A 15,027-nucleotide genomic window follows, 5' to 3' on the forward strand; every position below is an offset into this window, starting at 1 on the left:
TTTTTGACCTCAGTATGTGACTATAGGAACCCGGGCTCCCCATCAACCAGCGGCTCGGTCCAGCCCAATCAGAGGTGCAGATGAAAAAAGAGCATGTCTTTGTAGGCCTGACTGAAGCCATCTTTGATCCCGATTATAGGGAGCTCTACGCAAACTCCATCTTGTCTTAGTGCCATCTTCAATGCCTCTTCCGCTGCAAATGTCACAGCGCATCTTCTAGTTCAAACTCCCATAACTCTATCGCCAACAGCTCAGAACGCAGTTCCGCCTGTGACTGTAACATGCATATACCCAATCGTTTATGGGTCGAACCTTGGAAATACGAACTCAATATCCGACGCGATAACATCAATAGCATCGACGGCGCCTACAACAAACCAATCGACTGCTTCCTTGATTGCTACCAGCACGATATCGACGGATTCCAAAACCGATCCAACATCATCAACGGTCCCCAACAACTCTTTCAACCGCGCAATCGGGCGACCGTCAAGTGCAGAAATCATTGGTATTGCGCTGGGAAGCTTTGGCGCTGGGCTCTCTCTCGCAGGTTTCGTGTGGGGGGTTTTTTTTTTTTTTTGAGACGGAAACAAAGATCGAAGCCTGATAATCATCCAATTCTTCCCGACAAAGCAACCCCCGAGACTCCAGTTTCTTTCCCCAGGCCACTCGAGGGGAAAACCACACATTCTTCGGTTCTTGCCTCAGGCCGCTCGCCTGGTCTCGCACTTCACAGTTACCTGCTGGATGGCCCAGGGGACAGCGAGATTGGCTCCGAGTTCAATGATCTTGGATTTCTGTTGAAGAGCCATGTTGATGATTGCTACCATCGAAAGCCTGTGTCCTATGGCCTTGTTTCTATCAAGCAGTCACTCGAAGGGCTGGGTTTGGACGAGTGGACCCAGGAACAAATCGCCAAATCGGCTTTGGATCCCAGACAGCGCCATGCGGCCATTCGAAGCTTCATGTCACGCGTCATTTTTTCTGCCCTTGATATCCAAAGCATCTCTGGACATTCTTTGCTTCCTCCCGAGGTCGTGGCATTCGTCAAGGCATTGCCTCCTACAGTGAAATCTCAAAGCCTAAGGTCACCAAGTAGGTTCCGAGTCGCCCGCAGATGATTCAGACAGAAGCTAACTGATGCCAGCGACCCAAGTGTTGGACATGTGGCGTCGATGTTCTGCTTTCCTCCTTCATGAGGACAGACAAGAAAGGACACTCTTGCCTCCCCCACAAGGCAGCCAATGGCAAGTGAAGGAACTGCAAAGGGCCCTTGATAAGTTCTTGGTGCATTTCCTTGATGAGCACACCCAGGTTCGACAGAATCAAGGCGAGGATTTGAATGCAGTCATTCAAGAGTTTGTCAAGTTTGGCTACGTGGTCTTTTCCCACTCTTGTAGTTGGCGATATTCATTTGAAGCAGAGCACACGTGCTCGTCAAAAGGAATTGTGATGATGCCTGGACTTGAAAGGTTAACACGTCGGAATGGCGAAGTACTAGAAAAGCCCCTGGTGATGGTTCCACCCCTGTTTGAGAACACTCACTAACTGGCAACTACTTCTTCTTGACCCTGAATATTCCTGTTCATTTCACTCTCAACTTTCAGTTCGATAATTGCTCTTTTGTATATATATATTATTTAATTTGACGTTTTCTTCTACACAAATGAAGCGTCTGCTTGTAATTGAGGCACACACTCCCTCTGATGCAATGAAGACTCATCAAACAGTGCATGTTGTACCTCCACAAAATTGGACGATATCGGAGGGACTTTTGACCATGCTTCAAACTACACATATCCGATCAAATCAACGCTCCAGGTTTGGTGGCCTTAATGGGGCACAAACTTGCCTAGGATAGGGTAGGATGGAAGTTAAGGTACCCCATGTGCCCAGTACTTGTACAAAGGTGGAATCAGGCTCCGCTTACTCGATAGCAAGTGGCACAACACCAGTCCCTTTGAAATCCAACGTTAGCCTAGAAGATGACCATTTTGCTTGGCTATCGGTTCTTTACAAACAAGCCGTCACAATGTCGCAGTTAGCTGGACAGGACTCAAGCTTCAATATTGCTCCTCTTCTGGTCCTTTTAATCAGGAACAGACTCACACCAACCATAAAGTCCTTAACCCAACAAGGTACCAATCGCAGTTGTTGCCAAGAACCTTAAGCTGGTCTCATGTGCAACGAACGATTTGCCTTTATTGGTGTTCGCTGGTTGGATAGGTAGTCTGGGTTCCAAAGACACTCCGGTCAAGCCACGGCGCATATCTTAGGCACCCAGTTCACAGTGCCGCGAAAAGTCCCGCCAAGGGGTGGATGTTTGCCCCACCTAAGACATACTGGCAATGTGCTTGTTCTTCTGCTCAGAGCCTTATCCAAGGTTCGATAGTGCCGTGTCCAACCCGATGGCTTCAACCACTGGAGACTCCCCTTCCGTAAACACGACCCACTCCAAAAACATTAGCTCATGATGACAAGATGAATTCAACGCAGTATTCCTAGAAAATAGGCATTATTTCATCCCCGATGTTCGTTCCCCACGTTTTGTTTGCCCCCTTTTCAAATCTCCACTTACCCCTTTCCAATCTCCACTTTCCCCCTGAACATCCACCATGACAAACACCTCTAACCCTCTCTCTCAGATCCTCTATGTCCCCAGTCCCAAAGAATAGACCCTCGCTTTTCCTGACAAAATCCAGCACTGCAAAGCCTACCAATCTGTCTCCCTACAAAAATACACGCGTTCTAATGATGAGTGACTCCACCTCCGGACACGATCTGTCCATCTCTTTGTTACCCGTGGCGGCATACCCCCTGAACATCTCCCCTCCGACTGGAACGGTACCCTACCACTCGATTACATCGTCTAGAAGCCAACAATCTCCTCTTATCACCCTAATACCAACAAAATCACCTTCTGTGACGACACCCACCTCGACCAATACAACATAGACGTGGTGGGTTACTGCACTGGCTATTAACCTTCCCTTTCCTTCTGACACCACCTGGCTTATGGCCACATAACAAGCGCTCGAACCAAATTAAAAAAGCTTGGTATTGAATTGGGTTCTATCTAACGTCACCGAAGAAACACTGGAGCAAGAAAAGACCTATCCGCAGGCAAACCTACCCCATCCATAGCCCCATGAACATAAGCATCCCCTATCAGATTATACAGTCCCCGATGCAACTCGTTGCAGACGCTATCTCCTTGTTTCATCATCTGTTTGGCTTCTTCACCAGCCTGGTAGAACACTCGGTCTTCGGGCCGCTTGATCAACGCCTCAACCACTCTATGGTTGCACCCTACCTCTTGTGTTGAAGGTCGCAATATCAGCGGTACCCGGCTCCCCGACACAACAGAAACCCTATCACCACTGCTTACGCCGCGAGGGCCAGTCCCGATGTAGCCCTTATCCGTGATAAAGAACTTCCTATCACTACACGCAAACCTGACGGCGTAGTGGAACGCGTTCCTCTTTTCAGACTCCAACTCCTTCTCAGTCATCCCATGCTTGGCATTGAAGACCGGCTCCTGCAGGTGATCACCAACGATTGATGTCGTTCTTCTATGGTGAAAGTCGACGCTTCGCCATTTGGCGTATGCGGACGACACATCGTCCCCAGCGAGGGATATTCCAGCGTGGGTGTATTCAATGTTTCCGCAGATAGTGCGCCAAAAGGCATTGCCAACGGTTCCTCCACCGGCATATGGTCGATTGTCGTCTCCTAGGACCTCGACGACTAGCTCTTCCCAACTCTTCACGACCTCTCGCCATCGTCTGGCGCCACCGTCTCTGCCGTGATGGGAGTTGACTACTTCGTCGCAGACCCAATGGATCCGATCGAGCTCAACTCCTTCTACCTCTAATAGGAGCCGGCCGTGAAGACGAACTTGGCCGGGGGGCAGGTGGCTTGAGGCATCATAGAATCCTTGTGTTTCAAGGCGGATGTTTTCGGTGGCACTTGGTCTGTAACTCCTAAGAGGGTTATTAGTACAAATTTTCACAGCAATACCATTATAGATCGAAGGGCTTCCTACCAGTCTATCACCCAGGAGGGATGCCCTGGATGGGTGAGCCGTGGGTCGCCGTCACTTGTGGCGTTTGGTGTGCCACACAGAACCTCAAGCGACTGCATGTTTTTGATGACTGTGATAGACACCTGCCAGTAAACATTTGTCACGTCGAGGTTGTAGTCGGGAGCAATCTTGTGTTGGCCACCCCAATACTGGACCATGCCGATGAGTGCATACACCTTATCTCTGGGGTCTGTTGCATTCCGTATCCTGAACTGTCGGAGCAGAGGAAGCAGTGAAACGAGCTTTGATGGGTTTCGCCAGTCCTGTCGGATGATCTCGATATCTCTTACTTGCCGTGCAAATTGTGCCAAGAATGATACGTATCCGTAGGCCGAGTCGATGTTTGTAGAAAGCTGGCCGTTCATATATGACGCCGCTGCTTTCGTGATCATGTTCCATGGACATGATAGAGTGGCATAGTAGCAGGTAGCCTTGGCTGCCACTACTGTCTCCTGAAGAACCCATGATCTTTGCCACTGCCAGCACAGAGTTAGCTCAAATAATCGTTCTCGTGACTGAACAGTGGAGTTGTACCCATGCTTGATCCATTATCGCCTGGATACCATTCAAAATGCAGGAAGACTGCCCAAAAGGGGAGCTGATATGCGGAGTAACTGAAGCCGGTATTCCAAGCGATAGTAGCCATAAAACACAAAAGCCACCGAATATGTATTGTCGTTTGCAATCAGATCGGCGGAGAAATTCTAACCAGAAGAATCGATTGGTCTCTTCGTTATCCGTCCAGTCAAGCGATGTCAGGCCTAAGGAAAGCATGAAGTCCTCTGCCAAATCGTCATCGTCCCGTTTGCTCCCAAGCCAGATCGCCACTTCTTCAGCCTGTTGGTATATTCGCCGCATTATGCCCACTTGGTGGCCTCTTTCGTCGGGATCATGTTGATTTATACAGACAGCATCCACCCAGAGATTTACAACCCTGTCTTTACTTCGCAATCTCTGGAGGGCAGCGTATAGGTTAGGACTGATGGGTATGGGCACATTGTTGCATCTTATCCACATTGTTGATGGCGATGATCCCGAATTTGAACTGCCAAGAGTATTGTCCCAGGCATATGAAAGTGCTTTGTATGGCGGTGCGTTGTTAAGAGGAAGTTCTTCCAGGCTACAGGTGATTGCTTGATCCAGAATCCCGGGGTGTAATCGCATGAGCCGGAAGTTGGTGCTTCCCTGCCCCGCAAGAGACCCGTAGAGCGGTGCGTGTCCTAAACCGGGTTTGCGATGGAGTGTACTTGGAACTCGTATTGACCTTCTCTTAGTAGCCGACATCTTGAAAAGAATGAGCGGGTAGTTGTGGTTGTAAATGTCGGAGGTGCGAGAGCATCAGAAGGTGAGAGTTGTCAAAGGTCTATCTATGCCCGGCCGGGATGGATGTGCTCCGCCCCGATCCCACATGCAGGCTCAGAGGCTGAGCACACAAAGCTGTCCCTCTTTGATAGGGAAGTAGCTGAGCGCACATTGTCCAGAAACAATGTAATGTTCCAGAAACAAGACTTTGACAAGTCCCCTTTTCTTGCAGAAAGATAGCCAGCATTCCGCATAGCCCGAGATGTTGAAGCTCTCAAGTCCTCGCCGTGTAAGGTGAGCGTTCGGTGTGCAGCCAATCGTACCCCTGACAATCAACCACCACTCATACGCTGCCACCTTTTAGGGCTGACCCACCATCTTGGGCGTCAACGACAACGTGGAAAATGGAGCCAAAGCAGGTCGCCTTGGAAGAGGACCGTGATTGTCCAATGAGGATAATACATATGTGATGGGAGAAATGCTCAAGTAGGCGCGTGAAGAGTCACCTGGAGCACGCCAGATTAGCAGTCCCTTGTAGCGTTGTCCTTCATAAAAAGAGATCTCCTCTTTCTCGATATTTCATTCTCTCTGCCATCCACTTATCAAGTGTTAGCTTCATGTTGTATCAAGATGTTTTGGCATAAGTCATCGCCAGCTCTCAAGATGGGAATCCTCGGGCCCGGGACCGGCACTGCGAAAAAGCTTCCCTCGAACAACTTACTGGGCACGCCTCCTGATACCCCTGAGTCGAGTCCTGCCCCAGATTTGCAGCCTATGGCCACCCCCAAACTGCGGGGGGCTCTCCTCCAGCAACCACTACCCACGCCCCCAGACACTGGGCTTGCGCTCAATGTCCCGAAAGCTCATGATTTTGGATCCTTCATGGATATCACAACACCTCCAGAAGTTGAAGAAACGCCTGCGACCCCGACAACAGAAGACTGGCCAGAAAGTCCCACCTCCCAGCTTACCCAAGAAGCCTTGAGGTTTTGGGGAGAAGACTTCTCAGACACAGCCTCAACAGTACTCACAACACCATCCAAAGCTCCCTTCACCCCCTCAAAATCAGGATACCGCTATCCACACCACGTCGACGACCTAATCTTCGACTGCGAAGACTCTCCCGAGACCCCAGACACTCAGCTAACCCAAGAAGCCTCCCGCTTCTGGGACGACACCCCCGACACCCCCTTCACAGCCCCCTCCTCAGCACCATCCCTAGCAGGAACCCCATCAAAACCTCTCCCAGGAAAAACCCGCCACTTGCTGCCCAGAGAACCCGGCCTCAAAACCCCCCTCCCATGCAACAACTGCGGCTCTCTAATCTCACCCAACCACCAACACCCCCTCCAATGCACCCATCTCCTCTGTTCCACCTGCACGAGGCAAACCCTCATCACCTCCCTCATCTCCAAACCCTTCGTCCCAGCAGCCTGTCCTTGCTCTGCCTCGACCCCGATCCCGAAATCCACCCTCCGACAATCAGTGACCTACCTCCAATTCATGGCCTACGCCGACAAACTCACCGAAAACTCCATTCCTGCCGACCAGAGGTTGTACTGCCACAACCCCCAATGCAAAAGATTCATCAACCCGAAGCTGGACGTGAAAAAGGGAGGGAAAGTAGGGACGTGTGGGCATTGTGGGGGAAATACGTGCAAGAGGTGTGGGCAGAAGGGGCATATGTTTGGGGTTAGTCAGCAGACTTGTAAGTTATCTACCTCAACGAGGAGAAAGAAGGAGAGGATGAGAGGCTGACGTGTTTTGAGGTGAAGTGATGGAGGGGAAGAGGGTTGCTAAGAGGGGAGGTGGGAGTAGGAGGGAGAGGAAGAGGAAGGTTAGAAGTGAGGGGAAGGGTGGGATGTGTCCGGGGGTTAAAGGGGTTGGTGAGGTTTGGGTGTGAAGAGGTGGATATGGGTTGGATAGCTAGATATGGGTTGGATAAACATGACGTTGGAAATTGCATTATGGCGTTTCGGTTGAGATGATGGGCTTTGTTTGGTCTGTGGGAGAGATAGACATGGCGACATCGCGGCGTTGTGATATTCTGGTAAGAATATTTGGGTAGATATTTGATGAATTATCAGACATAATAGAATAGACATGTGAAATATGCTTCCTAGTCCTGTCATCAGCAACGTCTGGAATATGCTGTTGTGAATGTGCGACATACTCGTTATGAGAGCTCGTTTTCGAATCAACAAGTTGATTGAGGGATCGATAAGAAAGAGGCTCAGGGACCAGGACAGGGCTACCTACCATATTTCCCCGTGAACCATCACGCCGGCGACGGGTATGCAATCGCGAAACAAATGGCGTTGTGGACGGCTCAACTTTCACATGCTAAAGGAAAACGGTTCCCCCACGATTGTGGGTCCCGGGATCTGGTTTCCAGGCCCCTGCGTCATTTTTGCGGGGAACCCTGCCCAACACAGCGCGCCCTGGAATGCTGGAAGGCCGCACCACAGCGCTGCAGCGGTGCCGCCATGGGCACCCCCTGTCGCCAGCCGGTCGCACATGCTCGGCTATGAAGTGCTATCAAGAGCCGCTGATCCTCTTTGTTGATGACACCAAAACATTTTGCGACTCTCCCATCCTTTTCCTCCGGACCTATAGAAGCCTTTATGACGACATTCCCATGAGGTAGACCACGAATTCTTCTCCTCCAGCGCTGCACGCACTCATATATCCCGCCCATACCGTCCTTGCGCTCCTCCGTCGCCCGCTGAGAAAAACGTTTCGTCATCCGGCTAGCTGCCATAACCGAGGCACCATGTCAGCCACCACCATCCAGAGCCTCAAGGTGTGACGAAACCACCACTTCGACTGTCTAGAGAATCCAGGGTTGACATGACGGATAGGTTCTTGTAGAGAGCATCATTCTCGACCCAAAATACCATGACATCCTCACAGTTGTCAAGGGCGCACGCAATGGCGCTGTCTACGGCGCAAAAGTCCGCTTTCCACATGCCTTGGTGTAGGTTTTCAGATCACAGCCCGTACATCTCGCCGCAGTCTGCTGACCATGATGTGTACAGGATGATAATGCTCTTTCGCTCCGGAACGTATGTATTCCCAGCTATCCTGCGCCGGCCCGTCTCCCCAAGATTAACGCTGTATTCGTCCCCCTGATACAGATTCCGTGAGAAAGTACGACTCATTTTCAATGCTACAAAAACACACGCCCTGAATTTGGCAAAGTTTGCGACGATATACAAGTCAACATGCTTGCTTCTGAAGCTGTACGGGGCTACGCCGGGCAAAGAAGGTAAGACACGAGGAGCCTCGGTTCGGCAACACGAGAGGACGCTAACATACCGAAGGCCCTTATGACAGCTTTATTGCCGGTCTTTTAGGCGGCTACGTTGTGTTTGGCCAGCGATCCAAGCGCGGCAAGATCTCGAGCGTCAGCCAGCAAATCGTCATCTACATCTTTGCGCGCGTCGCGCTGGCGCTGGCGCGTCTGGCAGTCAAGCCCGGGTATGGTCTTCCAGGGGTGTCAGAACCGAAGCAGAGTGCGGCGATCAGTCACTATGCCTGGCCAGTCTTTGCCAGCATGTCATGGGCAGCCGTGATGCATCTCTTCAGATGGCATGCCGCCGAACTGCAGCCTAGCTTGCGCAGCAGCATGGTTTACATCTACCAGAATTCTGACGACTGGGACGGGCTACGGAACTTTATATGGCACAACAAATGAGGGATCAGTGTACGATGGAGACATGATAAGGATATTTCAAGGGCGTTCATACGGTTGTATAATCACGGTGGCTTCTAGATCTGCTCGCAGCTCCTAGCATCAGCATTGGCTTCTCGCATTCTTGGTTACAGTCCGGGTATGGGAACCCAAGGTTTTGTTTTAGAGGAGGTCTATGCTGTGGTGGATCGGTAATGTAGTATTACAGTACCTATCTTGAGTGTGAATTTCAGACACAGACTTGTGAATCTCGGCAGTTTGGACACGTTACCGGGCCTCTTGCTTTTCTGCCTAGGTCCTTCCTGAACCGGGTCTGCTCGTTGGTGCTTGAGAGAGACTGTCCGGGCAGGCAGGTCCTCAAAGGGGGCTTCTTACCACCTAACAGGCAGGGCAGGAGGAAATCTGACCAGCTCAGTCCCGTGTGCCCGTCGTCAGGAACGAACACTGGAGGGTGTTCAAGTACCTCAACTTTGCAGCAGCAAGCCTAGGCATCTTTTCTCCCCTTTCTTCCTCAATCATCCGCTGCCGTGCATTCACTTTCGTTTTTGGGCAAACCAACCAACATCAATCCCATCGGTACTTGACGACAGTCTTATCCAACATGGATTCTCAATCTCGCAACACGACTACGCGTCCGCCGCAAGACACAACTACACCTCCGCAACACACGGCTGCAATTCCGCAAATCATAATTTCTCCTCCGCGAGACACGACTCCGCCTCCACTATTCCCAACTACGCCTCCGCAAGACACTACAGCCTCCCCAAGCAACGATGATGCTCCTCTCAAACCCATCGTCGTCGCTCTTCGACGGTTGCCTAGGACTGGGTACTATGAGCCTGTCATGTGGTATCCATGCCCCGATTACCATTGGAGTATCACAACTGCGGAGCAACATGCCTTGCTCCTTTCTCCACAAATGGCCAAACCAGACCCCCCCTCGCACGTTGAAGAAATTATCACACCATTCTTTTCACTTGACCTTCCTCGCTTTTCCCGGTTATCGCCAGGTTCCTACCGACCCGAGGGGCCCATCGTATTGCGGGGGTACGAAAAACAGTATCCCATTGAAATTGGCCTTGTTGAGACGGATGAGGCGACTTAGGCTCTCGCCCGTGATGAACCTCTTACGATGATGACCCTTTTGATCTCAGCTTGTCATGACGAATTGGCTCAGAAACTCACCGACACTTTAGGCACCTAGTTTCAACCTTTTTCAATCTTCTTTGAGTCGCTCGCCACCGGTACAATATGTTGTTCAAGAACAGCCCTGAGGAATGTGGGCCAACATCGATTCTGGAAGAGGAAGAGGAGGAAGGTAGCTGCTTTGGATGGATTCTGGACTATTGGGTTCGTGTAGACACAAAATAGGGAGTGGCTTTGCACTTGATACCCAGCGATGCTTGATATGGAATCTGGAGGTTGGGAGGGACAAATCAGGAGCGTCGAATCAGCATGGCATATTTTTTGTACTGGAAGGTTCTTTGTTCTAGGTTGATAAGACAGGAATAATGGCATCTTGTCTCTTCTGAATTTTTACCTTGTGGACAAGAAAACACAGCATATAATATGAAATCAAGGCCTCAAAGGATAGTGTAAAGACCTTGAAAGGTGTTTAAAAATGGTATAGTGGCCTTTAACATGGTAGGGAGGGCTTGAAAGATAGCCATAGGGCGTTAAGAGATAGTCGAGGGCAATTCGATCATCTTTCAAGGTGTTTTGTTGAGTTTTAAAGGCTCGGAAAGTTTCGATAGATATTTGATGTCTATTTACTATCTTTGAAGGCATATAAACTCTTTGTAAAGACATATTATCTATCCTTTAAGGGGGTTTGAGCATCTCTTTTTGACGTAGTTCAGGATACTCCCTGCGTTAAATTGCCTACTTTGCAGTACCAGTTGCCTATTCGTCCACAGCTTAACAAGTTGGGAAGGCATTGGGCATAGATATAACCCCCACATACCCACCCCAACCCCATCTTCCCCTTCTTCTTCAAGAAGCACCGAAAGACATGACCAGCCGGTAGAGCACATCATCCCCTCTAGCATCCTTCCAAAGTAACCAGATTTTGTTTCACCATCATGGGAATTTTCGATGTTGAGAAATACGACTGCAATGGAAACCAACACTCGAAAAGCCGCGTGCTGTTGCGCTTGCTGCCGCGTTTGCTGCCGCGCTTGCTGCCTAAAACCTGCCTTACGACAGTGTCAGTCACGTCAACAATATTTATGTCGGTCATCCGCAAGTGTGGCAGCTATTTGGAGATTTTATGCACACATTAGCAGTTTACAAGTGTTTCTTGCTGTGTGTGTGTTGTCGTGTTATTGGGGGGGATTGGTTGGTTGAGGGATAACATGCTACTACTGCCTGTCATGCCTGGTACTCGACTCGACCAAAGCAAGCGAGTGCTTTTTTTTTCGAGGGGAGTCGGGGCATTCCACTGTTGATTCACCATGTGGCTTTCACATGATGGCTTTCTAAGGTATTGTGGATTTGGTGGCCCAGCCTATTGTGGGATTGATGGCGTTGGAGGTTAACCTTGAGACTGCACCGCCAGTCAGCACAGCAAAAGCATCTTCACCCATCGAGAGTTTAGATGAGACATAAATAGGCTCGAAAGAAAAATTTTCGCAGGGCTTCTCTTTTTCACGTCTGTGGCATTGGATGTTGGGCTTGACCTCGACCAACTGTCATCAATTTAGACTCGGCCTCACACACGTTGAAACTTACGGTTCACTATCGAATCGACTTCATATCGACTATCACACACAATGATGGGCGAGGCCTGACACTCGAGCGAAAATCTCGCCTTTGATCCCACGCTACCACCTTATCCAAGAGAAGAACTACAACCCGACTCGAACAATGGCACCCCAAACCTACGACTGTCAAATCTGCCTCAGCCCATTCACCTCCCCCCTCTCCCCCCTTCCTCCCTTTGCCCTCCCGGGATGTAACCACTTCCACTGCCCCCGCTGCCTCTCGGAAAACCTAGCCCAATCCCTCAAATCCCTCCCCTTCAAACCAGCCACCTGCTGCACCCAGGCAACCTTCATCCCTCCCTCTGTCTTCCGCCGCCGGGAGTTTGGTATACCACGAGACAGCGTGCGCCTCTATCGACAGAAAATAACAGAGTACCAAGCCTCCTATCCCACGTCACCTGCGTCAAGACGAAGGAGGCAGCAGACACCACCGGAAATGGTACAGGGTTTGTCAAGGGTGAGGATTGTGCTTTATGGAGCGCCGATGCCGCTGAAGGTCAATTTGCCAACTTACTGCCATGATGCGAAATGCGGGGCGTTTATACCGGAGGTTTTGGGGGGAAGGTGTAGGAGGTGCAAGAAGAGGACGTGTGAGATTTGTAAGATGGGGATGCACCTCGGGCAGGGCGGCTGTAGGAAGGAGGATTTGTTTAGGATTGAGGAGAGGACCGAGGTGAGGAGGTTGGCTGCTATGAAGCTTGTTACCTTGGATGTGAAAAACGTTAAGGCGGCAAGCAGGAGTGAGAGAGAGAAAATGGAGAGGGAGAAGAGAGAGAAGAGGGAGAAGAGAGAGAAGAGGGAGAGGGAGAAGGAGTTGTGGGCGCTGACGAGGGCGTTGATGAGGGAAAAGGAGTGGGAGAGGTGTCCGCGGTGTAAGAATGGGGTTGAGAAGACGGAGGGGTGTAATCATATGATTTGCGTTTGTGGGATCGATTGGTGCTATCGTTGCGAGAGGATTTGGGGGGCTAGTCATATCATTGGGGTGGGGGCTTGTGCTGGGGAGTTTAGAGGCAGGACTTCCCTTTGAGGATGCGGGTAAGGGCAGAGGCAAGAAAAGGGGGTGGGCTGGACAAGGACACCTGGGGAGAGAGAGTTGGCGGATCTGCTTCTTTTGTTTTGGGATGATATTTCCTTTTTTTTAAAAAAAATTCTGGTGGAAAACGTGTTTGGTGTTTTACACGAGCAATGAGGATGATATCAACGACGACAGGCCTCGACGGCATAGATTACGTTTATTTCCTTTGTCAGGAACACAGTACAGACAAAAGTCCTGGTACTATACAGCTACACAATAATACAGAGGCACTAGAAGAGGATATTGCCGGCTGCACATGCAAATACAACATAGATTTGCACCGCTTAAATCATGTCTAAATATATAGCCTCATGGCTGGTCAGCAATATCCGGCTTACGTTGACAAAATAACTCAAGAACCTTGATCAAATATCTCCTGGGGATTTTGAGTTGTCATGTTGCCATTCGACTTGCTCGCCGCCTGAAATTGGCGGAGAGTTAAGTTCTGAATAGCAAGCCCATCACAAACCTTCTCACAATGTGGCGTCATGACGACTTCCATCTCCAATCACCACGCCACCAGCCGAGGCATGTGAATGCAACCCCCAAAGTCAACAGCTGTCACCAGACACAGACCAAGATAAATTAAAACCCATGAATTGCGCACATCTTGGTATATACTTCTAGCCGGCTACAATGACTCTCAGCCAAATCGATAAAAATCAACACAGCAACTAACACACTGGGCAACGGCGTGTTTTCCAGGGATATTTTGACATTAACCATCCAACACCGGACGCCTTGACCATGCAAATCTTTTGCAAAACCCATTTTCCCCAGAGACTCTGATGACCGCCTTCCAAAATACCCACCGCCACCAACTTAGACAAGCAAAACAGCGTTCAGGCAGCCGTCGTTCTCGGGGTTGTTGGTAATCTGGGCGTAACGACCCCAGGCAATCTTTCCGGAAGCTGTGACCATACCAAGATCGGAGACGTTGACCTCGATAATGGTACCCTTGGACAGAACACCGAGCTGGGTGTACAGGGGGTTGCTGGGGTTCTTCTTGACGCCCAAGATCGGGAGCTGTACCGTGACATTGAGAGTTGGGTGTGTGACATTGGCCTTCTTGTACCGGAGACCCATGGGGCGAATGAAACCTATTCCCAACATTAGTTCCCCTTTCCAAGCTCCTGAACAAGCCGAACAACTCACGTTCGTATTTGACCGGCCGTCTGGTGAAATCAGGCCCAACAAAAGTAGGCTTCGTAACCACACGCTTCCATCCCTTCTTGTGCACCTTCTTGCCCGTCTTGACAACCTTGAATAACTCCTCCTCACTGATACCCTTGACCTTGGGAATCGGCACCGAAAACCTCGCCGCCTTTTCGGCACGTTTGCTCTTGATCTGACTGGAGAGGGCCTTGGCGGATGTGGGGTTGGCGCGGTCGAGAAGGTACGAGGGAATAGGGTTGGAGGGCTCGTTCTCGGCGGGGGCGCCCTTGACGTTGCGCTCTTCGTGCTGCTTGATCGTCTTGCGCATCTGGATCTTTTGCGAGTGACGCTGCTTAGCGTACAGCTTGGCCCTCAGGCCGCGGAGGTTCTGCGCATTCTCGCTCTGCTTATGGCCCTCACGAGCGGCCTTCTTGCGCGTGCGCTCCTCATGATCGAGACGCTTGCCGTGAAGCTTGCGGTGTCTTTCTGTTCGGGGATTCTAGTTAATATCTGCGCCAAATTTCGATGGTTTAAAGACGGGCGAGCAGGGAAAGGGCAGAGGCATACCGATATACTCGTTCTGGGGCTGCAGTTGTCGAAGGATGTGGTCAGCGTTTGTCAATCGACCTCTTCCTGTTCAACAGAACTTACCATGATGAATTCTGTCGCCCTGGCAAGGGTCTTGAGTTCTCAGTTGATGATGGTTTGAAGGAGAGCTCAAGATTCGGATTCGCAAGCTTGCTAGGGCGTAATGGCGATGCGATTGAATCCAGGCGTTGGCACTGGAGGTCGTCCTCTGATAAAAAAATCGAGAGCTTATCGCAGGCTTGGTGGCGGGTTGCAAGTGGGGCAGAGACTCTAGACCCTGATTGGCCAGCCTCGCACATTCGCTTGTCCTCCAACACAAATAACAGCCGGATTTCAACTCAAGAAACATTAGCCGAATGCAAGTCTA

The 15,027-nt window shown here is 50.5% G+C and overlaps 8 protein-coding genes across 8 annotated transcripts; 5 read left to right on the forward strand and 3 right to left on the reverse strand.

The window, feature by feature from the left end:
* The first annotated feature begins 41 nt into the window (after positions 1–41).
* Positions 42–1,565, forward strand: QC762_0015990 (uncharacterized protein). Its single transcript, XM_062883023.1, has 2 exons — positions 42–1,095; positions 1,148–1,565. The coding sequence occupies exons 1-2, from the start codon at positions 282–284 to the stop codon at positions 1,546–1,548; spliced, it is 1,215 nt and encodes a 404-aa protein (XP_062749117.1). The 5' UTR covers positions 42–281; the 3' UTR covers positions 1,549–1,565.
* A 1,507-nt stretch (positions 1,566–3,072) lies between these two features.
* Positions 3,073–4,476, reverse strand: QC762_116550 (uncharacterized protein; the record flags this gene model as incomplete). The annotated part of the gene is made up of 3 exons (XM_062886074.1): positions 3,073–3,096; positions 3,134–3,983; positions 4,046–4,476. 3 exons carry the CDS (start codon positions 4,474–4,476, stop codon positions 3,073–3,075), a joined length of 1,305 nt encoding a protein of 434 aa, XP_062749118.1.
* A 1,540-nt stretch (positions 4,477–6,016) lies between these two features.
* Positions 6,017–7,144, forward strand: QC762_0016010 (uncharacterized protein; the record flags this gene model as incomplete). The annotated part of the gene is made up of 1 exon (XM_062883025.1): positions 6,017–7,144. One exon carries the CDS (start codon positions 6,017–6,019, stop codon positions 7,142–7,144), a length of 1,128 nt encoding a protein of 375 aa, XP_062749119.1.
* On the reverse strand, positions 6,526–7,720 carry QC762_0016020 (uncharacterized protein; the record flags this gene model as incomplete). Its single annotated transcript, XM_062883026.1, has 3 exons — positions 7,646–7,720; positions 6,913–6,985; positions 6,526–6,876 (listed from the first exon to the last, which is right to left on the reverse strand). The coding sequence occupies exons 1-3, from the start codon at positions 7,663–7,665 to the stop codon at positions 6,526–6,528; spliced, it is 444 nt and encodes a 147-aa protein (XP_062749120.1). The 5' UTR covers positions 7,666–7,720.
* Positions 7,721–7,932: 212 nt separating this feature from the next.
* QC762_116560 (uncharacterized protein) lies at positions 7,933–9,345 on the forward strand. The gene is made up of 5 exons (XM_062886075.1): positions 7,933–8,189; positions 8,248–8,363; positions 8,425–8,451; positions 8,524–8,654; positions 8,710–9,345. Exons 1-5 carry the CDS (start codon positions 8,160–8,162, stop codon positions 9,081–9,083), a joined length of 678 nt encoding a protein of 225 aa, XP_062749121.1. The 5' UTR covers positions 7,933–8,159; the 3' UTR covers positions 9,084–9,345.
* A 336-nt stretch (positions 9,346–9,681) lies between these two features.
* On the forward strand, positions 9,682–10,185 carry QC762_116570 (uncharacterized protein; the record flags this gene model as incomplete). Its single annotated transcript, XM_062886076.1, has 1 exon — positions 9,682–10,185. The coding sequence occupies one exon, from the start codon at positions 9,682–9,684 to the stop codon at positions 10,183–10,185; it is 504 nt and encodes a 167-aa protein (XP_062749122.1).
* A 1,760-nt stretch (positions 10,186–11,945) lies between these two features.
* On the forward strand, positions 11,946–12,869 carry QC762_116575 (uncharacterized protein; the record flags this gene model as incomplete). The annotated part of the gene is given in 2 exon segments (XM_062886077.1): positions 11,946–12,599; positions 12,618–12,869. 2 exon segments carry the CDS (start codon positions 11,946–11,948, stop codon positions 12,867–12,869), a joined length of 906 nt encoding a protein of 301 aa, XP_062749123.1.
* A 552-nt stretch (positions 12,870–13,421) lies between these two features.
* On the reverse strand, positions 13,422–14,910 carry NSA2 (Ribosome biogenesis protein). The gene is made up of 4 exons (XM_062886078.1): positions 14,724–14,910; positions 14,640–14,658; positions 14,073–14,558; positions 13,422–14,017 (listed from the first exon to the last, which is right to left on the reverse strand). The coding sequence occupies exons 1-4, from the start codon at positions 14,724–14,726 to the stop codon at positions 13,740–13,742; spliced, it is 786 nt and encodes a 261-aa protein (XP_062749124.1). The 5' UTR covers positions 14,727–14,910; the 3' UTR covers positions 13,422–13,739.
* Between the last annotated feature and the right edge of the window lie 117 nt (positions 14,911–15,027).

This window comes from Podospora pseudocomata (assembly GCF_035222375.1).
Source record: "Podospora pseudocomata strain CBS 415.72m chromosome 1 map unlocalized CBS415.72m_1, whole genome shotgun sequence".
Lineage (NCBI taxonomy): Eukaryota > Fungi > Ascomycota > Sordariomycetes > Sordariales > Podosporaceae > Podospora > Podospora pseudocomata.